The sequence below is a fragment of the Condylura cristata genome, unplaced genomic scaffold, assembly GCF_000260355.1.
Source record: "Condylura cristata isolate star-nosed mole 26May11 unplaced genomic scaffold, ConCri1.0 scaffold00003, whole genome shotgun sequence".
In the NCBI taxonomy this organism is placed as follows: Eukaryota; Metazoa; Chordata; class Mammalia; order Eulipotyphla; family Talpidae; genus Condylura; species Condylura cristata.
This window is the reverse complement of record NW_004567104.1, coordinates 21,749,305-21,774,088: the sequence shown is the minus strand read 5'-3', so window position 1 is coordinate 21,774,088 and position 24,784 is coordinate 21,749,305. Positions and strand designations below refer to the sequence as shown.

General features: G+C 43.6%; 1 protein-coding gene across 4 annotated transcripts in view; it reads left to right on the top strand.

Annotated features, from left to right (window-relative positions):
• Nucleotides 1-24,784, top strand: part of DGKG (diacylglycerol kinase, gamma 90kDa) — a 188,253-nt gene that overhangs the window by 51,328 nt on the left and 112,141 nt on the right. For 3 of the 4 annotated variants that reach the window (XM_012733612.1, XM_012733606.1, XM_004675068.2), the window contains exons 5-12: nt 351-413; nt 7,339-7,512; nt 10,510-10,559; nt 14,163-14,237; nt 14,880-15,002; nt 19,141-19,258; nt 20,645-20,733; nt 23,921-24,037. In XM_012733612.1, coding sequence (XP_012589066.1) covers nt 351-413; nt 7,339-7,512; nt 10,510-10,559; nt 14,163-14,237; nt 14,880-15,002; nt 19,141-19,258; nt 20,645-20,733; nt 23,921-24,037 — 809 coding nt within the window. The remainder of the gene's footprint in view (nt 1-350; nt 414-7,338; nt 7,513-10,509; nt 10,560-14,162; nt 14,238-14,879; nt 15,003-19,140; nt 19,259-20,644; nt 20,734-23,920; nt 24,038-24,784) is intronic. The other variant, XM_004675069.2, reaches the window with a different exon arrangement.

Here is a 24,784-nt window from a genome sequence, read left to right as displayed (position 1 = left end):
GTAAAGAGAGGCACAAGTCCTGACACTCATAATCAGGGGAAGATGGAGGAAGATGTGGCATAGACCAGTGTATGGCAGGGGAAGAGAGCCTTCGTGAAGGCTTCCAGTCTGTGGACAAAGCACACTCAGGGTGTGTGCCCCGTGGAACTAGCCTAGGAGTGTAGAGAAAAAACAAAAGTATGGCCACGGGCTTTCTGCAACATGAGTTATAATGGGGAGACACAACTAGCCCCAATAAGGGACCATGAGCCCACAATTGACAGAAACTCAGAAACGGCCACACCTGGGGGGAAGGCCCCCTACCTGCCCCTCTAGAATGCTGATCTTTGCATCTTATCTTTGATGTCTAGATTCCAACTTACAGAATGCGGATAATGCTACCAAAGCAGATGAGGCCTGTGCCCCTGATACAGGTGAGTCTTTGGGGAAGATCTGGGGAGGGGGTGGAAAATAGCTTATCTGGGGAAGAGTGGAAAACCTAACCAACAGATTTGTCTCCGTATGATTAGGAAGCTAGTAGAGAGATTGAACATTTTAAGTGTGATATGAAAGTCAAAAAATACCAAGTGTCAGAGATGATGCGTGACATGAAAAATGTACCGAATGGGACTGATATTATAACAGACATTGCAAAAGAAAAGTGAACTTGAAATGATCTCAAATGACACACAAAGAGGATAAAAGACTAGGAAAAGAAAACATTGTATTGGTGAACTGTGGACAAGTTATAATCAAATAAACAAGCAATTAGAATATCTGGAGAATAAGGGAGGCAGTAATGGAAAAAACTGAAGAAATCATGGCTGAAGTTTTCCTAAATTTGTTGATGTTTGACACAAATTATAGGACTTCAAGTCCAAAATGCTCAATGAACCCGGAATATGTGAAACATAAAACTACACCAAGGAACATAATAATCAAATCGATTAAAATCAGTGATAAAAAGACAATCATAAAAAATAGCTAGGTAGGGCCCTCCCTGGTGGCACGGCGGGTTAAAGCACAGCACTGAGATGCTAAAGCCACTTCAGCATGAGTTCGATCCCCACCCTGGAGGTGATCCACATGGTGCATCAGACCTCTCCTGTCTGGCCTGTTCTGCTCCCCACTCTGTCTCTGGTGAATCCTCTCACAGTCCCTACACCTCTATATGCATAAATAAATTCTTTTTCTTTAAAAAAAAAGAAAGAAAGAAAAGCCAGGGGAAAAAGACACTGAGAACTAAGTTAAGAATGACTGCAGTATTTTTGTTGCAAACCAAGCAGATTGGAAGTCAGTAAACATCTTTAAAGTACTGAAAGAAAACAGAAATTATCAGCTTTGAATGTATTAGTGACACATCATTCAACAAAAGGCAAATAAAGAATTTTTCAAATACACAAAACATATAGAATTTGCACTACAATACACTGTAAAAAATATATATATCCTCTTAGTAGAATTATACCATTTAGGAATCTGGATCTGCATACAAAAGTAAAAAAACATGGGAACTGGTAATCACATGGATAAATATAAAGAATATTTTTATTAGTTAAATTTCTTAACAAAAATGATTAGGGCCTCTCTGGTGATGCAAGGGGTTAAAGCACAACACTATGAAGCTATCTACAGCCTCTGCAGCGAGAGTTTGATCCCAGGCCAGGGAAGTGACCCACATGGCATGGCAGACCTCTTCTGTCTCTCCTATGGCTCCCTTCAGCAGTGTATTTCAGTCAGTCACCTCTTCTGCTCTTCACTCTGTCTCTGGTGAATCCTCTCACCCCTGTACCTCTGGCCTGCACCCCAGTTCTTGTATTCATAAATAAATATTTTTTGAAAAGATAATTAGCTATTGAAGCAAAAACAATAATAGCATTGTACAGTATGGGTTAATACAATCTATACTAAAAGTAATATATGACAACAAATTCACAAAGATCTGGATAGTAGAAATGGAGGTTTATTATAAATTTTGTACAATATTTGCAGAGAGTAATAATGTTACTTGAAATTAGACTATAACAAGTTGAAATAACCCACTAAATACAGAAGTTGTACCTAATAATAAAGGATATATAATAAAATCATATTAAGATACTAAACTAATTTAAAAGGGAAAAAAAACATGGGATAAAATAAGCACCAAGATAGTAGTTTAAAATCTAAATGTGTCAGTTATCACAGTAAGCAGAATTATTCTAAAATATGTAGAAATTGTCAGATCAGATTTAAAAAAGGAAGACCCAATGATATGCTTCTTTTAAAAAAGTTAGTTTAAATGTATATAGTTTACTATTAATAATAAAAGAATGGAAAAAGATTTACCTTGGTAACACTAGTCAACTAGAGTGGCTATATTAATTACAAATATAATTATAATAAAGTTAGTTCAAAGGAAAGAATATTATCAAGTATACAAAAGTTACTTTCTAACCATAGAAGTTTGATTCATTAAGAGAATTTAATAATCCTAAGCATGTGTGCATTTAATAATAGAGATTGAAATTGCATGATGCAAAAACTAAGGCAAATACAAGAAGCCTACAGATCTCCAACTATAATTGGTGAGTTTGACACCTTTTTCTCAGTAATTGATAGAACAAGTAGACAGAAAGTCAATAAGGATATAGAAGACTTAAACAGCCTATCACCTTTACCAATTGACCTTTATAGAACAGTTCATCTAACAACAACAAAATAAATATCCTTTACAAGTAGTCATAGATTGTTTACTAAGACAGACCACTTGCCGGGTTATAAAGTCAATCTCAGTAAGTTTAAAAGAGTCAGATCATGCAAACTATGTTCTCTGCAGTGGAATTATTGAAAAACAATAGATATCTGTAAAATCCCCAAACATTTTGAAATAAAGTAACACTCCTCTAACTAGGGGTGAATGAGGAAAGCATAAGTTGTTTTGAAATAACTGAAAGTGAAAACATAGTATTTCAAAATTAGAACTAACCACCTATATTAGAAAATTTTTTTTTAAAGATTTTATTTTATTTGTGCATACAGAACTGGGGTACAGGCCAGAGACTCAGGGGCGGTGAGAGGCTTCACCAGAGACAGAGTGGGGAACAGAACAGACAGATCGACAAAGTACACTGCTGAGGGGAGCAGCGGGCGGGTCAGGAGAGGTCTGCCACGCCATGTGGTCACCTCCGGGGCAGGCAGGAATCAAACTCATGCGGAAGCGGCTTTAGATTCTCAGTGCTGTGCTTTAACCCGCTGCGCTACCAGGGAGGGCCTATATTAGAAAATTTTAAAAAGTTTAATTTGACTCAGAAATCAATGATCTTAGTCATCATTTAAGATACTAGAAAGGTAGCAAATTAAAGTAAGTAGAATAAAAAATGTAATAACAATCAGAAAGGAAATAAATGGAATAGAAAACAACAAAACAAGAGACACCAATAAAACCACAATTGGTTCTTTGAGAAGATCACTGAAACTAATAAACCTCTAGCCAGATTAATCAAGAGACAAATAAGAGAAGACACAAATGCTAACACCAAGAATGGAAAAGCCAACTCTACTATAGATTCAAGAGATATTGAAAGGCTAATAAGGAAATCTTATAAACAATTTTATATCAGTAAGTTAGATGACTTAGGCTAAAATGGGTCAATGGCTTAATCTTGTTAGGCAGAGCCAGGGAAGCCTGGCGCCCGGGGCAGACACCACGCATTGTCAAGGCACACTGCCCGGCACTCCAGCAGGACTCCTGAGTCAGGACTGTGCTCTCCCCTGCTATGAATGGACTCTGCCCTGGTTCTGTGTGTCCCAGGCATTGCTCCTTCTACCTGTGTGTTTCCTCCAGTCTCAGGTACTTTCTTGACATGTGTGTTAATATACAACCAAATAATTGCAGGAACTCTCTGCCTGTCAGTCAGAGGGAGCCTTCTGCAGATCTCTGGACTTCCCTCATTGGGTAGCTTCCTCCTCTTGAGTACTCAGCTTTGTGAATTTGACTCACCTTGGACTTTCTAGACTCCCAGTTCTGTCTCCTCACCTCAGCGAGACTACCAGAACCACCCAGGATTTCCCCTGCCTGTGTTGTAGCCTAGAAATGCTTTCCAGTGGGAAGGCGTGACAGTGGTAGGTCATCTCATGGCTCCCCTGGCTCTTAGGACCACCATTTGGTGCTGGCTACATTCACCACTAAATAATTGCCCAGGGCTCGTGGGTCACTCATTCCCCAAGGCACTGAACCCCTTTCAACTCTGGGACCTGTCCTGAATCACAAATCCACCCTTTTGCCTTTTGAACTCTATCCATTAGAAAAAATTTCATGATTTTTGGCCATGTTTTAGTTGTTTCAGATGGGAGGGTGAGTCTTCTATCTGAATTTTTACTAAATTCATATTTAATCAAAATAGAAGTAATTATTTTAATAAATAACTAATCCGATGACACAATGATAACTCATTATATTGGGTGGTTATATTAAACCACCCAATATAAAGGATTCTCACACTGAGATCTTTTTACTATTTTTCCTCCCAGTGATGATCTTCATACTCTTGCTGTATATGTAATTTCATTATAATTTCCCTGCATCTTTTTGTCCTTGTTTTTATCTCATCCTATTGTATTTTCTGCTCCTGTCTAATAACGATTGTATCTTCTTCTTTTTTTCTTCTTCTGATTTGCATAGTCAGTTTAAAGCATTATCTCAATTCCAGTAAGGAGAACCAACATTGCTGGACCATTTTAAATTACAAAAAAAAATAGTTGCTTGGCACCAATAGTTTGTTAGGACCTAGCAAAACCAGGTGGTCTGGCCACAGAGTGGGGAAGGGGAGAGGAAGGAGGGAGCATCCATAGGTGGGTGGCTGGGTACCAGGGAAGCACAGAAGGAAGAAGAAGGGGCTCCCAGGTGGGAGAGAATGATTGTTCTAATGGACAGAGTTCAAAAGGCAATAGGGAGGACTTGTGATTCAGAGCAGGTCTGTGTCGAAAGGGGTTCAGTGCCTTGGGGAACAAGCGATCCATGAGCCGTGGGCATGAGAAGCACCACCTGAATCACAGATGACACAGCCTGCCCACCCCACTGCAACCCCCCTTTTCTAGTGCCTGGCTGACCTGCTGACTCTCAGGCAGCCACTTCAACTTCCCAACAATATTCTGCAGCCCACCACCCAAACTCCAGGACCAGGACAGCTAGGGAACAGTAGGGTGGATGGTGGGTTTGGGAAGGTGAGTGGTCCAGCTGCTATTCCTGTTAAAAATACAAACACAAAGAAAATCAACATGTAGAGTGAAATAATCACAAAGTGAAAAGATATCCTCAAGCAGTCCCATCACCTGGAGGCTAGCAGGCTGAAGCAGGTGCCCTTGTATTTGCAGAACAGGTGAGCACGCTGCAGCTGAGTGATAGGGCTGTGGTCACCTTCCACCCCGTAAGCTACATCCCACGTCTCTGGACTCAGTGACAATGTCAGTGACCAACCACCATTACCAGCAGGCCAGCAGGCCACTGTCCACTTCTGGGCCAGAACCACCATGGCATCTGTGTCTAACAGCCTGTTGTCACCCAATGACTCATTTTCCAACCCACACTGTTGGTGGTCCAATCATTAGCATTGACATGGGTGGGCCTGTCCCACCAGGTGAACTTCTGAAGGCCTCTAGGGTGAGAGCGATGATACCACTGTTAAGGAGTGGAGACCAAGGTGCCCACAGCAGTGAGACTCAGGTGCCCACATCAATGAGACTCAGTGCACTTCTGCTGTATGTAGGTGGTGGTTGTGATTCACGTCTTGCTCTGGTTACCACTGTCAAAGATTTTTTACCACTGTGGGCAAGCAGGCTAAAAGTTACATCTTCTTGCAACCCGCTGAGGACTTGTCCAGTAAGAAATTATTTTCAAAAGTCCTAGTCCTCTAAGACTATAGAATGAAGCTTCCTTTCCTTGGTTGACAATTCTGTTTCTTAAGCTCTGTCTTGGTCATTCCATACAGAGTCATGTACAGAGTATGGCAATAACTCTGCTGAGTATGGCAATAACCCTGCTCTCTCCTGCTGTATGGATGGATGACACTTAACTCCCTTCTCAGGTGCAAGCTACCCCCAGGACCTAGTTGACTTTCATCTAGCACAGCACAGCTGAGCTGAGCTGGAGCATTCACTGCCTTTGCTGGACACTTGATTTCTCTGAATAGAGCATACAGAGCTTACTGGAGACATCACTGGCAAGACGACCCACTTTCTGCCTGTGTCTCCACACACTTTTATTTGATGGTACTACACACTTAAGTTGGAATTTCTACTGCGAGTCTGCCTTTTATCTGTGGTTGTGTGTGTGTGTGAATTGAACGGTCTCACTGGATTTATTTTTAAGATTTATTTATGCATGCATGCAGAACTGGGGTACAGGCCAGAGGTGCAGGGGCGGTGAGAGGATTCACCAGAGACAGAGCTGGTAGCAGAACAGGCAGATCAACGAAGTACACTGCTGAGGGGAGTAGCAGGCAAGTCAGGGGAGGTCTGCCGCACCATGTGGATCACCTCCTGCGTAGAGGATGGATCTCACACTGCAGCTAGTTTGCAGTGCTGTGCCTTAAGCCATTGTGCCATCAGGGAGGGCACAATGGATATTAAGAAATTATTTCTGATGGACACAGATACAGAGTTGGGTGAAGAGTCAATTTAATGTGCTTTAGTATAACTCACAGTAAAGTATAGGTGTCTGGTTTTCTGGCTATTAGTAATCTTATATTTCTGAACTAGAAGACAAGCAACATGAAAGGGACAGATAGCTTTCCTCCTACAAGAAGGAAAATTTCAAAAGGATATCTTACTCTATCCCTATGGTATAATAAGCTTCTTTTAATTTTCCTAATTTAACCAGTTAGAGTTAACTAAAATCCTCCTATTTCCTGTAAATTAGTTCATTGTCAGTTCATTTTCTCTTTTTTATATTCATCTTTCTATTAAGTATATTTAAGGAGAATATTGTGAAAGGTAATTTCTTAAATAACCAATAATCTGGATTTTGGAATCCCAGTTAAAATTACCTCTACAAATTGCATGTGTTACCAAAAAGTTAGCTAAAGGAGACATACCTCTTAAGTTGCTATTACTAAAAGTCACTATCATCTTTTCTGAAAATTCAGAGGGTAATTTATTTCTTATAAGGATATAAACTCTTTAAAACGTCAGAATGAAGTCCATACACTGTACGGACATAAAGTGTTTCGGGACCACTGATTTGATTATAGCTATGTAACCAGAGTTTCTGAAGACATGTAAAATCCCTGTCTCCACCCTGGGAAAGACAGTGCAGCAAAAAAGGTTTACTGTTTGCTAAGCATTAAGTGTCCTTGAAAACTTTCTTGTTGTCATTCACAGAATCAAAGGTCACCGAGAAGCAAGGACCAACTAAAGACCAAGTGGTGGCTGCAGCGCCCTTGGAAAGCACCATGGCTCGACCTTCAGACTCTGGGCCCCCCATAGTGTACCTGAAGGATGTTGTGTGCTACCTGACCCTGCTGGAGTCAGGGAGACCTCAGGATAAGCTAGAATGTAAGTGCCACCCTGGGTAAGGGACTTTAACTTTTCTCTGGAGGGTCTGTGACCTGGGCATCTCTCTAAATAGGCTGGAGATCAGTGTGGGGTCACGGGCAGGAGTCCTGTTTCTTTGGCAGAGCTTTTCTGTCCCATCACCAAGAGAGCTGTGAGCATTTTCTAGAATCTACCAGAATCTTCCTTTGCTTCTGCCAGTTTCAAAACATGCCTTCAGGGGATACTAGGTGGTGGAATGGGAAGCACACAGGGCTCGAGACAACCTGTGATCTGTGGACAACTCCCTCCATGGGTTGCATTTCCTGCATTTCCCAGGGTGGATTCTAGAAAACATTCATAGCACTCTTGGTGATGGGACAGAAATTTTCTGCCAAAGAAATAGGGCCTGTATCCTTGGCCTCTGTGAGTCTTCAGGAAAATTATACTAAAGCACATTAAATTGACTCTTCACCCAACTTATGAAAAACATATGTATTGTTTGATTTCTCTTGAGGCCTTAGTAGATATTAAGGGAAACACACACACTATAGCAAAAATCAAAATTTCAGTTCATAATAAGACTAGTCAACACAACTTAAGCCTTAGGAAGGAAAAGCCTGGCAATGGTTAACCCTTGCCAAAAACAAAACAAAACAGTTTGCTCATTAACTGAGTTTACAATCTCTCCCATACGTTTGAGGTGTTAACAATTGCAAGTCTTAAGTGCTAATTTGGAAGCAAATATAGCATATTTCTGTTTCTTCTGGCTAATGTTAAAAGTCAAATATCAATTTAAAGTGTTCAAAAACACAAATGTCATATTACTTCCAACATTCAGCTAGATTATGAATAAGTTTTCTATTAGTTCACAAATACTCTCCAGGATGTGGCAGATTCTTCATATCAAATCGGGTCTTTTAATGACAAAAAAATTACACTGCATTTTAGAAAAATTTTTATTATAGAAAATTTCAACACAGAAGTGAAGAGTTCCCTTAAGTCCCATGGGTCTATTAGCCAGGTAGGTGGTTCACCTAGTGGGTGATCCATCTTGGTTTATTTTAATCTCCTCCTTATTCCTGCTGGCCTAGATTTTTTGATACAAATTTTACATATTGTACATATTTCCAGCAGTCACCTTTTTTACAGTACAGACTTTCTTAGATATCAAACAACACCATTATCAATTTTAAAGAAGATTTTCTCTTACTACTAACAAATATTCAGTCAGTATTCATATTTTTCCAATTTTCTTACATATACTTATATAAGGTAATTTTACATAATTTGTTTGAATGGCTACACATTACCATCGTTTATCAAGTCTCCAGTCTCCTTTAGTTATTTGGTTCATCATCTTTTTTCTTGCAAACGAATTATAGAAACTTGGTCATTTGTCACATAGACCAACACCTTGTTATTTTTTCTTACTTAAACCAAACAAATCCAAATCTTCGGATTGTAATTATTGAGTTTTTAAAAGTTAAGTTTTTCTTTTTGAGAAGCAAACATGTGTTTTGCAAAACAATAGCATGCCATTCCACCTAGGGACACTGTAATAACAGCATTAACTCTCACAATGGGACATCTTCTATTTGCTAAGCACTATAAATGCATAGCTCATGTTATTTCACAATAATCTGAGAAGAATCATAAGATTGTTCTTTTTTACATCTAAAAGAGCAGAAGGGTTAAATAATTTGTCCAAGACCACAGTGCCTCAAAAGGGGATACCAACTGGGAGTTTCTAGAGGGGCTCTTTGCACCCAGCAGGACCACAGCTACACATCAGAGTCTCCCAGGCCCAGGGTCCTGTGGCAGCACTAGTGAGAATGTCTGTCCTCACATCGGCAAACCATCTGGTTAGTGAGTCATCCTCATACTGATTGCGACTCTGACCAGAACATCCTGAGGAATCACCAAGAATCACAAGCTCTTGACCCTACTTCTGTTCAGGGATGCACCACTGAAACACAAGATGAAGAAATGTGAAAATACAAGGGCAACTTAGCAGGGCAGGTGCTGAGCCCCAAAGGTGTCCACAGAGATGTAGACAAGATAAAGAATTTTAAAGGAGAGGAAGATGAAATACATGTTTAGCTCCACTCCCCACAATACCTAAGCTGAGACTGCAGTTAGTTGAACAAACATTCCTGAAAATTTGAGCCCTTTGCTCAAATTTCTCTCCCAGATCTCTTTATCCTACTTTACCTCTCTACTCTTAGAACACTGTAGATGCTATTTCTGAATATCATTTTAGAAAAAGAAATATGATAGTACGATAATAGTAACTACTTCATGGCATTGAAGATTAAATAAGTAATAATGGTAAAGTGAAGATTAAATAATTAATAACACTAAAACATATGTATTAAATACCATATGTAAATGTTCTTTAATGAAAGAAAATAAATAACATCTGCTGAGTGCTTTCTACTTTCTATACATTGCAAATTTGGCTTTTCATTTACACAGTTAATTTACACAGTCCACCACTTACACAGTTCATTTACACAGTCCACCTAACAGACTTAGGAGAAAGACATTGTAATCTCCATCTTACAGATAAAGAATCTAAGTGCTAAGAAGTTAAAAGACTTGTTTGACACACTAGTTTTGGCAAGGCCAAGATTTGCATCCTCCAACTCCATGATCTTTCTATACCCCCTGGAAACAATGGCACCTCTAGAATTCTGATGCCTATGCCTCCCTCCCCCCACTGCCATCTGGGCATTAGCTGAGTTCCACGGATACTCAGTGATGTGACACTCTATAAAGATGACACGCGAGTCCTGGATCTCATCAGGCATGAGGCTCTTTTTAGGCCTGGAAGTGCTTGGTTCTCCTGCCTCTTCCCACCCTCTAGGAAAATCAGATTGCATTGGAGGGTAGATGAGCTGCTGTAAAACCCTTACTCACTGGTGGTCAGAATTGATCTACAAACTGGTAGCATCAAAGCGGCTGCCCATCCATGGTACCTAGAGGACATCTCAATTCTCACCTCTGTGTTTCTTACAGACATATTTCATCTCTATGATTCGTATGAGAAAGGCCTCCTGGACCAAGCGGTAAGCTCTCATTTCAAATATCCCTCCTGGGCCCACAAAAGGCTTCATGAGAAGAAAGCAGGTGGAGGGAAGGTCTGGAAACTCTTAGTTCCATCTTTATAGGAATAGCCATGTTCCAACATGACTGCAGAAGTCCAGTAGAAACTACCTCCCTCTTCTACTTCCAAAGAACCAGACCGGGGGGAGAGTGCATCACAACTTGCTTTTTCATTCCAGTAGCCAGAATTGAAAATTCTCAGAATAGGGAGAGCTTTCATAGCTTATCTAGCTTAACTTCTCAACCAGTTCAGAAATTCCTCTTGCAATTTCCTGCTAGAGAGCAGGGGCAGATTGAAGAAGGGAGTGGGAGTGAAAGTATGAGCCATGTAAGAGGGCCAGTGAAAGGCAGGGAGCTGCTAGTGTTCCTTGGCACCCCTCGTACCTAGAGGCACTAGTTCTAGAAGCCTGGTTCTGTCTGCTCTGAGTGCATGATCCCATCCCATTGTACCTGGTAAAGCCTGAGACTTACTCTCAAACACACACTGCCTACCCCCCACTGAGGAAAAGGAAGAATTGGTCAGAATCAGAAAATAAGAAGGAGGGAAAAGGAAGAAAACATGGAGGGAGAAGAAAATAGAGACAGACAGGTCTTGTCCTTGTGAAAAGTCAGGTTAGTGGTGGGTCTTATTAACAGAAAGACGCTGAGGGTGAAGCGCTTGAGACTGAGTGAGACCAGTGGAAGGGAGAAGGGAGAGAATAGATAGAAGCTGAGGTCAGAGAAATAATAGGAGAGGGGAGATTGCAAATGTTATTAAATCTAATCCAACAAAACCACCCCAGCTGCATCTGAAACCTAGGGTACCTGTTTGGATCCCTATAACTGTATCGCTTGGCTGGGGGTTGGGTCATGTGAGAGAATAACCAGAGAATCATAGACTCTCATGCATTCGGTCCACGCGTTTTTACTGGGAGTCTTATCAACTGTCAGGCACTATTCTAAGCGCAAAGTCTACATGAATGAAGTCACGGAACAAAGATGTATGCCCTCATGAAGCTTTCATGCTAATGAAAGCACACACACTAGGAAGCATAATAAAGTGTGTGTTAGGTAGAGTTGTGTGCTGGAAGAGACATAAAGGAAGAAAAGGAAGTGTTGGAGGGAGCTGCAGTGTTAGCTGAAGGAACCAAGGAAGGTCTCCCTGGGGAGGGGACGTCTGAAGGACACTTGCAAGAGGTGAGGGAGTGAGTCACAGGACACTTGCAGGAGGTGAAGGAATGAAGAACATTCCAGGCAGAAGAAATAGGGAGTACAGAGGTCCTGAGGGGTGCCCCGAGTGAACACCAGGAGAACACAGTAACTGGAGCAGAATGAGGCCATCAAGTGAGGTCTGAGAGAATAAATGATAGAAGCTGAGGTCAGAGAAATAATAGGGGAGGGGAGATTGCAAATGTTATTAAATCTGATAGATGATTCAAAGGATTTGTCTTTTACTCTGGAAAAAGGGAGAGCCATTAGATCTCGAGCAGAGGGTTGACATGATTCATTTATGTTTTAGAGACTCACTCTAAGCTGCTGAGACTGGACTGTAGGGATGCAGAGAGAGAAGCCAGCTAGGAGGCTGCTGTAATGAAGAAATGATAGTGACTGTGCCAGGGTAGAAGCATTGCAGGTGGTAGGGAGGTGTTTTACTTACAGGTGTATTTTGAAGATAAACATCAGTGAACTGAATGAAAGGAGAAGTGGTCTTAAAAGAGATATCAGGGCCCTCCCTGGTGGCACAGCAGGTTAAAGCACAGCACTAAGAAGCTAAAGCCAATTCAGCATGAGTTCGATCACTGCACACCCCGGAGGTGACCACATGGCGCGGCAGACCTCTCCTGACCTGCCCGCTGTTCCCCTCAGCAATGTACAGTAGGCCTGTTCTGCTCCCCACTCTGTCTCTGGTGAATCCTTTCACTGCCCCCGCACCTCTGGCCTGTACCCCAGTTCTGTATGCATAAATAAATAAATCTTTAAAGAGAGAGAAAGAGATCAGGTTCAAGTTCCCACCTAGAACCTCTGGCACTCCCCATAATGGAGAGTTCACTCACTGCCCTAGGACAGCATACTGCTGGGGTTGGCTGCCAGAAAGAACTTCCTTTCTGCACAGAAGTCATCTCTAGTCTGCTACAACAACACAAAGTTGACCCCAAGCCCAAGAGTGAAGCCAAATGGGCCAAGCCTCCACTGACTTGTCACTTGCCTACATCCCTGGCTCAGTCTTGCTGCTCTAGTTGACCAAACAGCTGACCCATGGGATACAGACTCTACAGAAAGATTTCCAGGACTTAAAGGTGCTATCACACTTCCCCTAACGCCTCCAAGGTCAATTTTCCCAATTCTTACAGTTTGTCATGAGGAGAGCTGTAATATCTATTTGGGCCAATGCCATCCTTAAACGATGGCACAAACTGAAGCTGCCCCTCTTGAGACTAAGTATCTACATGCGGTGTGCCCCAGTCATACAGCAAGGAGACTCCTGAAATCTACCTCCGCAGCTTCTATTTACACAACCCAGACTGAGCCCGACTCTCAGTTCCTGGATCACATTGTTTTCTCATTGAATCGTCTACACAACTTGATTCACAGATTCTTTCCCACTGGATTTCTGCCAAATCCTGTGCCCTCCTTCTGCTTAGTTCCTTACCCCCATCTCCAGGTCCATCCTGAAGTTTTGCAATGGATTCGTTTTTAATTTAAGTAAAATATAATTCTCGATCCCTGTAGGGTTTTTGCTGGCTTGGTTTGACCCAGTATTCTACCTGAAAGTGGTCACACTTTTGACTCTGGGTTCAGTTCGTCAGTGTGTCTCCCTGGATCAGTCTTCTTATGGACATCTTAAATAGAGCCCAAGAAACCCAAACACCTTCCTAGTCCACCGTGTTTCAGTGGGAGTCTCAATGCACTGACTCATTTGCATCTAACAACTCTCTGAGCTTTCAGATGGAGCCTGGCCTTGCTGCTGAACAAAAGGCTCACTCATCAGGAAATGTGCTCCTCATTAATTTCCTGTTCACAGAGTCCTGGTCTGGGGGCTGGATGTAGGACAAAGGAAACAGAGGAGATGCCAAAAAGCATCTAAATCACAGGTCTGAGCTAGACCAACACAGTGACCCAACAGCCAACTGAAGTCAACCCCTAAGGAAATAGATGACTGCAAGTTGCCAAAGCTGTGGGAATGAGGAGTGGCCAAGGGGTGAGGCAAGAGTTGCCTGGGTTTATAAGTATCTGTGGAGACTCCCATCAAGAAGCAGAAAAAAGGAGTGCTTTCTCTGCTCCCTATGTCAAAGCACAAAATTGAGGGAGGCTAAGGAAAAATACTTATTTGTTGTAAACCTTGACTTTGGGGTCAAGTTTTAGTTAGCAGTGGGCATTCTCACGCCTCTGCTTTATTCATGACCTGTGCCTTGTGTAAGTACCTAGTCCCCTGAGCTATGTGGTCAAGACAGAAATAATGGAACAAAGGTGAGTGTATGGCACTGGCTGTTCCCATGTGCTATCCTGTCACCTCCACACGGGGTTTGATTCTGAATCTTGTCCTTGAAAACACATCTTTAGATGGCACTTCTCCTTGATGTTTCTAGGAGCTGGATCGTATCATCAACCAAATGCTGCACATTGCCCAATATCTGGAGTGGGACCCCACGGAGCTAAGGCCTGTGAGTTGCTAGAAGCATGGGTGACTTCTAAGTGAGCTTCTGAAACAAGAGTGGACACACTCAGGGCTTGGCCGCAAATCTGTATGGTTCAGACTCTTCAGGCTCATTTCTTGACCTGCCACTTCTCTAATAGGAAAAATTGGAGGTAGTAGGTGGAACTATAGACAACATGTAAATAATTCCACTTGACCTTTCCATCAGGGCTAAATTTTCTTATAATGTGAGTTCGTAGATCAAAGAATTTCAGCCTAGAAATAATTTTAATGTTTTTTGTCAAAATACCAAATAATAAAAATAATTACATTTCAATGTTCCTGGGAGTCAGCCATTTCTTTAGACATTCTAGACACACTGCTCATCCGCACCACGGTGCTGCAAACACAGCAGTATTTCTGCTCTCCAGATGAGCAAAGCAGAACCAGAGAGCCAGAGTGGCTTGTCCTAGGCCACACAGTCCTATTGGGCCAAGACAGACCTGGAACTCTGGCTCCCACTAGCTCCCTCACTGCTCTACCCTCTCAGAATTGGGGGGAATGATAAAATACAAACCAGATCATACAGAGCAGATGAGGAAGAGGAGGGCAGAGAGAAACAGAGAAGTTGAGAATGAAAGCCCACAATTGTTGCTCTTTGGATTCACAGATCCTGAAGGAGATGCTGCAAGGGATGGACTATGACCAGGACGGCTCTGTGTCCCTGGAGGAGTGGGTGCACGGGGGGATGACCACCATCCCACTGCTGGTTCTCCTGGGCATGGATGACACTGTAAGTCAGCCACGTGGGCTTGAGCTCTTAGCTTTCTGGACCATCTGACTCCATGTGTCTTGGCTTCCCCCCCGGGCTTCCCAGGGGGAACAGTAGATGCACTGAGCCAAACCCCCAAATCCTCTCTTTTTCCCCATTGGTGACTGAAATATCTTTATTCATCTGACAGACATTTGTTAAATGACCACTAACTCAGGACACTTTCTGTGGCACTGTGAGGGGACACAGATAAAATATTCACCTGTCAAAAGTTTAGGCAAAGGGGAAAAACATCAAGGAGAGATGCCATGTTTTCCACAATTTGAGTTTAAAAATAGTAAGAGATTTTTTGAAAGAGGAAAAAATACTTTTTTGTTGTGAGGTGAAGATTATTTAACAGTGATACTTTATTAATTTAACAATCAAATAAGTAATTCCCCACCTCACCCCCAATTTATACAGATGGGATATAAGATTCTGAGCCTAAGTAGTGAGAGGAGAAGCCAAAACTTTTTTGTACCAGATTCCAATGATCTTGAAATTTCTATCACCCCACCATTTAGGAGTGAGATCAGTTGAGAGAAACACTGGAGGATGTTTGCCTGGGCCCTAAGGCATGCATGGGTTTTGATACCCCATTCAAAAAATCAGGTGAAAAGACCTCAATTGTTTTATGTGGCTCTCAAGGATGGAGATGGTTTGGCCGGCAGTAGAATGAATTTGTATCCTAGGCAATAGCTTTATCAAAGACCCAGATGAAAGAGAGTTCGGAGTAGAGGTAGAGAAATCTTCTGACTTGATTGGAGATCATGGAGAGATTCAGTGTAAAATTGGTGGTTACAGATTCCTGTTGTGACCAGGTCAGTGACTGCATTTTCTGCTTCTTTGCCAAGGGGAATGGTTTCCATACACCAAGAAGGTAAGATTAGAACTAGAAGTACAAACGGTGACATTAAGTATTTCCCAGGACAGTCACATAGGTTGTGTGACAACACCTCTTTTAGATTACTGAAATGTCATATGGACAGGAACAGAAGAGCAAGTTCAACTGAGTTAGTCTCTAGCTGACTGTCTCCATATGACAATTCTTCAATTCAGAATAAAACTGAGCCTTCATTTCCAACACCTACAAGCTAAGAAGCCTGCAATGATCTCACAGCATACTCAGTTCTGTCTAAGTGCTAGATAGAAATCAAAGAATGTCTACATAACTCCCTTCTTACTCCCTGGAACTCTGGACAGGTCAGAGCTGCAGGAAGCCATCACGATGCCTGGTCTATCCCTTTCACTTATAGCCTGAGGGTCACAGAAGTAGAGGGACTTGCCCATGGCATACCCTAGTTATACCAGAGACCATTATTTGACTTTCAATAACAGCAGACCATTCAGTGGTCCCTTAACAAGAACTCTCTGTGTGCCAGATCTATACGAACTAGGACCTGAGTACGTAAGATATCTTTCTACTATCAATACTCACTCAAGACCATATGCTAATCCAAGTGTCAGCTCTGGTTGGGTGTTGTGCAAACATACCTCTTTTTAACCTGAAACATGATCCTATACAAATGGGACATTTTAACCACAAGGAACCAATTTCTATTTTACATTTTGGACATGCTGAGTCCAAAGTGCCACCAACACTTTGCATGTAAAAGACCAACTGTCTTACAACTGGAGAAGGACAATTTTTCTTCAATATTTGCCTCATCATCTTCTGCACGTGCTAAATCGATTCTATAGAAAACCATGACTTACATCAGAAAAGTGGCAACAAAAGGCATCTGTGAAATTCATGTTTATGAATCACAAATTTTAGGCACTTAGTTCTAAATAGGCACTAAATTGTAAAGTTTCCTCTTTCATAGTTAGGCACTAAATTGTAAAGTTTCCTCTTTCATAGTTAGGGTTCTAGAGAACCCTAGAGACATCATTCATTGATGTCTTAAAAGTGATATTGCCTGTTTGGCTTTTTCAAAGCCCATGCTGGTTACCAAAAAAAAGTCTGAAGGGGATTCAGAAGGGGATAAGGCTAGACAATCTGTCTCCCAGTGAAATTGCAGTAGCAGCATAAAACTGAGCATGCACAAGAAAGTTACTGCACAATCAGCAGCCCCTAATTGCAGAAATGATCGAGCCACACGATGGTGCTATATCCCTAGCAGAAATGTTACTTGATCCCCTGTCAACATTCTTATACCCTCTATCTATGAAAATGTAATCTGAAAAGGAGAGTCCGTTCCTTAGCTAATAAAGTTACTTTCAGGAAAAATACAGTCCTTGGGCTGCAAAAAGAAGCAGCTGGGTTTGCTGAAAGGGCTGTAGCTTCTCTGTTCATGAAGAAAAACTCTGGTTTGTGGAGGTAGAAGAGGGCAAGTGAAGGACATGTCCACGAGGCCTGTGTCACGGCTGCTGCAGTCATTAATTATCTTGGGCTGTTTGTATAACTCTTCTGTCTCTGTGTCTTCATGCCTTGAGTAGATGGAAATCTACCTCCTTATACATAGGAAAATATTCTGTATTTATTTTTCTGTCTCCTAGCATCTAGCACCAAATGGGAACTTAAAGATCTAATGTATCATGGGTAAAACCCTGGCTTAGGGCCCTTATTACATGACGATGTTTGTGAAAGGATAACTCGTCAATGTTTTAATGAATTATTTAACCAGTTAGTGAATATATTTACTGAGTGGAAACCATTAGATATAAAAGCTTTACCTCTATAGAAATCGGGTCTTAGGGCCCTCCCTGGTGGCGCAGTGGGTTAGGATGCAGCGCTGCAAGCTGGCCTCAGCCACTTCAGTGCAAGTTCGATCCCCAGCCCTAGAGGTGACCCACATGACACAGCAGATCTCTCCTGTCTCACCTGCTGCTCCTCTCAGCAGCGTACTTCATCGATCTTCCTGTTCTGCTCCCCTCTGCCTCTCGTGAAGCCTCTCATTGCCACTGCACCTCTGGCCTGTACCCCAGTTCTGTATGCATGAATGGATAAATCTTTAAAAAAAAAATCAGTTCTTAGAAGAAGCAGGATTTTTAGAATCTACAAGAAAGGGTCAGTGACAGTGTGCATGGAGGGAAGCCACGGCCTCTACTGATGCCAGAGGTGAGAGCTGTAGTGTGCAGGGAAGGTCGGTGGGCTTGGCTCATCTCATGGGTAAAGGTGAAATCGGCTTCTGAGCCATGTTGGGAAGAAACAGCTTTAACCCTCTCTCTTTCTCTGTCTCTTTAATGCCTTTTATTAATTTATCTGTATATGAGGTTTGATCATTTAACCAAATAAATGTGATGAGAGGAATATGTTGTTTTTACTAAATTATTTTTTCCAAGTTATTTGGAAACTTTCCTTAAAAATGTGGAAAACACAAAAGAAAGTAAAAATTAGAGAGTAAAATAAATCCATAGTGTGAGCTATGAGTAATCCGTTAACAGTTTGGTGACATTTTTTTCCCATCAAAGATCTTATATAAAACTAAGATCATAAATCAAACTTGATTCTGCTTTTTCACTGAACATTGTATCATGGGCACATTTCCATGACATTAGGTAGCCTTGTAAATATCTTTTTGATGGTCACTTAACATTAAATACCATGGTGTCCTACCACTAGCCTTTTGATAATTTTGAGATCCTATATTTCCAGTTTTTCAATATTTTAAATAATGCTGGGTTAAACTTCTGACAGAACATAAAATTGCTCTTCTGTCTTTTAAAAATTATTTCTTTAGGGTAGACTCCAAGAAGGGAAATTTGTATGTCTTAATTTGTAAACAGGAAGGAAGGGAGGGAGGGAGGGAGGGAGGGAGAGAGGGAGGAGAGGTAGAGACAGAAGATAGAAAGTTTGTTCTGATTTACAGTTTCACCAGTTATGTAGGTTATAGAAAAGGGTATGTTTTATCTTATACACACATACTCCCACTACAATAGTCCTAGTTTTTAAAAAAAATTTGTTAATTTTGGATAACATGTGCCCAAAGAACTTTCATTTTAATTTGTATCCTTTTATTAAGTCTCTTTACAATAAGCAAAATAAATATGCAATATGTCATCCATAATATGAAAATAGAGTCTTCTTAGAAAAAAGAATATACAGGAGGGGTCCCCCACCACGACACCTGCTGGCCTAGGTGGCCTGCTCAGCTGCATTCCCTGGCTCTTCCTGCAGGGATCCAAGGGAGATGGGAGACATTCCTGGACCATGAAGCATTTCAAGAAGCCAACCTACTGCAACTTCTGCCACGTCATGCTGATGGGCGTTCGGAAGCAAGGCCTGTGCTGCATTTGTGAGTCGGCGTCCTTCAAAACCCTTTTCCTCAGAAACTAGCTTGCTGTCACATGGTTGAGTCATGCCAGGGAAAGTCTTAATACTGCTGCTTCTTAGCCCAAGGGACCACCCCTATTATTCCATGAGCAGGGAATGAAGCAAAACGTCCATGTTCTGAGTTTGTTCTACCCAAGTCAAATGGACAAGAACTGGAGCCACTGACCCCTTAAAATAAAGTTATTGAAGTTCACAAATAATTGGAAAGCATCTCATATTAATATTGCAGTTGAGCTATACTAGTGAATATTTATTCAGGGTGGTCAGAAGAACCTTTATTTTTTATCATTAACAAGCAATGTTATACTCTATAAATGCAATGGAAATCAAGCTACATTTGTTTTACGTTAGAGTAAAGGAAAACATGTGTGAAAAGAGTAGGGGAACACTGGAAAGGAGAACAGCAGAAAGAGATGGAGGGGAAGGAAGAAAGGAGTGATGGAAAGAAGGACAGATTTGGGGAACGGGCAGAGAGGGCGGCAGGTGTGGCAAGAAACCTTTGTTGGGCCCAGGACATGTAGGTGCAGAGTATCACCAGGCAGGCAGCAAAATTCAGCCTGAACAAAGACTGAACATCTGGTGCTGAAGGGGACCCCTGTGTGCAGCCCAAGTCACCAAAGTGACAAGCACATGTGAACTAGGCTGAAAGTGGCTTCAGTCATAAAAGTCAGCAGAACTGGCCCTGTGTCTCCCAAGAGCAAGTCTCAGCGAGCAAAAGAAGGAGCCCTCAGGCTTTGTAGTGCCATCAAATCCAGCTCTCACCCCCTTTTTACCAACTCAGTCTCATTCCTAGGGGGTTCTAGGCCCGTGGGCCTCGGGGCTTTCCTACCAGTGAGTAGTAGAAACCGCAAACACAGCAGTGACCTGTGGCATAGGCTTTCTGACCCAGAGTCATGCTGTTTTATACCATCTCGTCAGCACTGTAGAGGCCCTGCAAAGGGAATGAGAGCCACTTGGATTGCCATTTGATTCCTCAACTTCAGAGACGAAAACACTTACCAAGACCATGTGGGGTAGTTACAAGTGGCAGAGTCAGAGTGCAGGCCCAGGAAGACCCTGATGCCAACCTCCCTGGCATCCACTACTGACTCCTCACACTCTCCTTAAGTGGAAGGCCCATTTCTGGGAAGTTTGCCTGCAGGGGACAGCAGTGTGGTGGGATGAAGGGTGCAGAAGTATATCTAGGAGAGAACTATGGGCTCTTTTCTCAATGAAAAACTGAAGACTGTTTTTGAAGTTCCAAATATGTACCCTGAACACCAGAGGGAAGCAAGGGCCTTGCTGCAGAGGTGGATGGGCTTTCTTTCCTAGCTGGTCACTGACAAGTACTTTCCTTATTTTTTTTCAGACTGTAAATACACTGTCCATGAACGCTGTGTATCCAAAAACATTCCTGGATGTGTCAAAACATTCTCAAAACCCAAAAAGGGCAACGAGGTTAGTGACACCTAGTGCCTGGTTCTACTGCATGGTCCATCCCAGGTAACATGTCCATCATCACAGATTCCTGGACAGGAAGGGCTTGGGAGCTTTATCCAGTCCTTTCCCTGCCTTGAGGACCACGTGTAAGCCATCCCGCCATCCATCAATCCATTCAGTATCTCCCCAGTGCCGCCATGTGCCAGGCACCATGCTAAGGGTACATGGGTTATAAGATGGCCGCAGCTTGGAGAACTGGGAGATTTAGGGTGAGAGAGAGAGACGTAAGGAAGTACCAAGTAGGGAGCTGTCAATAACAAGGGGACTTGTAAGCCCCAATTGAGGGAAGAATTCACAATGACTGGGGCACTTGAGCTGTGCCTTAAACTCAAATCAGGAGTTTTTCACCAGGCATCAAGTAGAGCAAGGCTCCCAGATGGGCATCCTCAAGCGCCAAGGCCTGAAGCATGGCTTGCTCGGATTCGTGTATAGTTGGGGGAGAAAGGGACTGAGGAGGCCTAAAGGAAAGTGCTAAGAGACGTGTGCCCCATAGGGTGAGATCCAGGGGGCTGTCTTGTGAGGCCAGCCAAGATGCTTGAAAGGAGCTGTCTATGCAGCTAAGGGACCTCTGAAGCACTCTGAGCCCAGGAAGAGAGGACGGTGTTTGGAATTAGGTTAATCACACCAGAGAGAGATCAGACGGGGAGGCCTCTTCCAACGGTTCAGGCAAGAGATTGTGCTGTCTGAGGGCCACCTGAGGCGGATCTGTGCTCACCCAGGGCTCTGACACCACCTGTGTAGTGGGCGTGGCCATGTCTCTGCTGAGAGGCCCCCAGGTGTAGAGTATTTTGATAGTCCCACTGCACAGGTGGTACCACCTGTGACAGGTACCACCACTAGCACTTGGCGATGCGGATGTAGAAGACCAGAGCAGGGAAGGTCAGGAATGGCCCCCAGGCTTGGGTAATTCCACTCACTGAGTCTGGAAATAGCTGTTTCTTAAAGTGAGCAAAGGCAGGGCATGCTGAGTTCCTGCAACTCAGGAGACCACTGAGAGTCTGAGCCAAGAGATGGTTAGTGGCAGGGAGTGGTATCAGCCCTCCCCAGAACTCCGAGAGAGGGGGGCACCTGCCAGGACTCGCATGCATGCCCGAGAGACACCGCATGGCCTCTTCTCAACTGCTCCTCCCAATCACGCCCATACACGCCTTTTCATGTCCATGCCTCTCGCCAAGACACACTGCACTCCTCCTGGCTCAGGCCTTAAGCCTGTACTCCGGCCGCTGTCACGTACAGACTAGAAGGAGGTCACTGAGGGGCCAGCAGGGCACATTCACCACCTTCTGAGCCTCCAGCAGCAGGAACCCAAGTCCTTCCCATCGCTTCTGATGCCATCAGAAGATGGAGAAAATCTGTGGTGTTGGGGGACAACCAGGAACTTGGAGTCAGGAGGCCCAGCTGGGTCCCCATTCAGCCACTTACTGACCAGGAACCTCAGGCCTATCCCTTAGCCACTCTGATGACTCATATTTATCTCTGCAAAATGGAGAAGGCAATAGTCAGAGCAAACTCAATGTGACCATGCAGATGACAAATGAATTCGTAAACTGGGTTCTTTATACGCATGATAGTGCAGGGCAGAAGGTGAGAAGATAAATGTGGCCCACCTTCTAGAGCAACAACTTTGCCAAACACGTTTTTGGGGGAGCACATAGTAACTTGATTGACAAGTGACTTAAAACTTGTATTAAATACAAATATGGATGGTATCTGTCTTCTAAAATCCCTTAAAGTAATACTGTGCTTGCCGTTAACACTGCAGGCTATTCTCCCCAAGCCCACCCTCACCACTTTCCTCCAAGGTCATAGACACCTCCTTCTCCTGGTGGAAGATTTTGTAAAGTTCTATAGAATTCCTGGGAGAAGTAACTGAGAGCTCAGGCCAGTTTGACTGCAGTTACACGCACACATACACATACATTCCCACCTGCTTCCCACCTGCTTCCAAGAGCCTGGGCTGCCCTAGTGGAGTTTCCTGGCTTAGTGGCCAGGAAACAGGACAACCTGCTCTCTAGTCTCTCCCTGACCCACACTAATTTCTTTGGACTTTTTTCTATATTCCTTCCAGAGTACTTCTCAGTCTTGGCTACACATTATAATTACTCAGTGTGCTTTAAAACATATAATGATGAGTTCTGCCCCCCAAAACTCTAATTTATTTGTTGTGGTATATGGACAAGGCACTAGAGCTCTCAAAGCTCTCCAGGTGGCTCTGATGGGCAACTAGGCCTGAGCGCCACTAACCTGGAACAGCAGTGAGCAGGACTTTACCATCTACAGTCACTTCCAAAGGGAAGTGGACTGTGCCCGGGAATCCTTCCAATGGTGCTATCTTATTTAGTCCTTCCACCAGAGCCTCCCTGGTGGTGCAAGGAGTTAAAGTGTAGCTATGAAGCTATCCTCGGCCACTGCAACATGAGTTCAATCCCTGACAAGGGAGCTGACCCACATGGAGCAGCAGACCTCTCCTGACCTGCCCACTGGTCCCCTCAGCAGTGTATTTCAGTACATCTGCCTGTTCTGCTCCCCACTCTGTCTCTGGTGAATCCTCTCGCCCCCTGAGCCTCTGGCCTGTACCCCAGTTCTTGTATGCATGAATAAATAGATTTTAAAAAAACAATCCTCCCACCAAACCCAAAGGTGGGGCTTGTTTTGCCAAATTCTCATATGAGGGAGCTGAGACTCAGAGAGTCCAGGAAGTGGCCACAGTTCACCTGCTTTGAAGTGGACAGTCCACCTCCACCAGTTTTGTTTGGGGCCCAAGCTCTGTCCGTGTTTCCCTGCATCATGCCGCCTTCTGTAAAGAGCGCACACAAATCAGTCTGCAAGTTCTGCAAGATAGACAGAGGGACTGACAGTCAAGATGCCACCCAGAGGCTTGCTGCCAGGGCAAAGGAGCAGCTCAAAGCACAGGCAAAGTGGTTTTTCATCTTTTGATTAGCATGGTGGTGGTTAGGCAGGGAGGCAGCATGGCAGTGCAATTCAGTAAAGCTGCCCCATGCCAGATTAAGTGTCCGCTAAATAAGAAGCCACCCTGCCCGGGACTGAACTCCCCTCCCCATGCTCCTCCCAGACTCCTCTCTGTCCCAGGACCCAGGAGCTGGTTCTGCAGCCTTCCCTGGTATCCTTCCCTTCCCTCCCGCAGGTGATGCAGCACGCGTGGGTGGAAGGGAACTCCTCCGTCAAGTGTGACCGGTGCCATAAAAGTATCAAGTGCTACCAGAGTGTCACTGCGCGGCACTGCGTGTGGTGCCGGATGACGGTGGGTGCCCAGGGCAGCCTGCTTCTCTTCAGTGTGCTTTTATTTTTGATCAAGCTGTGGCCAAGGAGCAGTGGACATCCCACCAGAAGGTGCAGGTGGAGCCCAAGAGCATGGCTGGGGGCCCAGGGCCCCTATTTAACACCCTGATTCTAACAGTGCCTCCTATGGATCACCCAGCTGTTGGGGAAAGTCACCCCCAGGGAAGCAGGCTACTTTAGAAGAAGCTGAGCGATCCACTTCTGTTAAAAACAGTGTTAAAAACAGGCCAAACTCTCAACTTCCTTTGCCTGGGTGTCATCGGGGCCAGGAGCACTGACAGAGTGGGAGAGGAGTTAGACACCAGAGTCCCTGCAACTCGAGGCATCCCAGGAAGGTACACTGCTTACTGTGACCCCACTGCCTGGGTCAGAGACCTGCACACGCTGCCACCAGCCATAGCAGCTGTCCAAACCCCCCTCTGGATGCCTGGAGTTCCCAAAAATGCCTGACAGAGCAAGCAGGGCCATGTCTCATCCCTGATGCAGGGATCAGCCTCCAAGCAGACTGCAAAACTCTTGAAATACAGGGGTTGAGTCATGGGCCTACAGACCATCTCCCATGATTTTGTTCAACAAGATCTCTTTCCTTCCAGAGACTCAGAGCCTAGGGGGCAAATATCCGAGAGGGACTTTGTATTCCACAAGGGGCAGGTACCACCTTCCACACATACATACACACAGGCACAATGCATCAGTTTTGGGGGGAAGC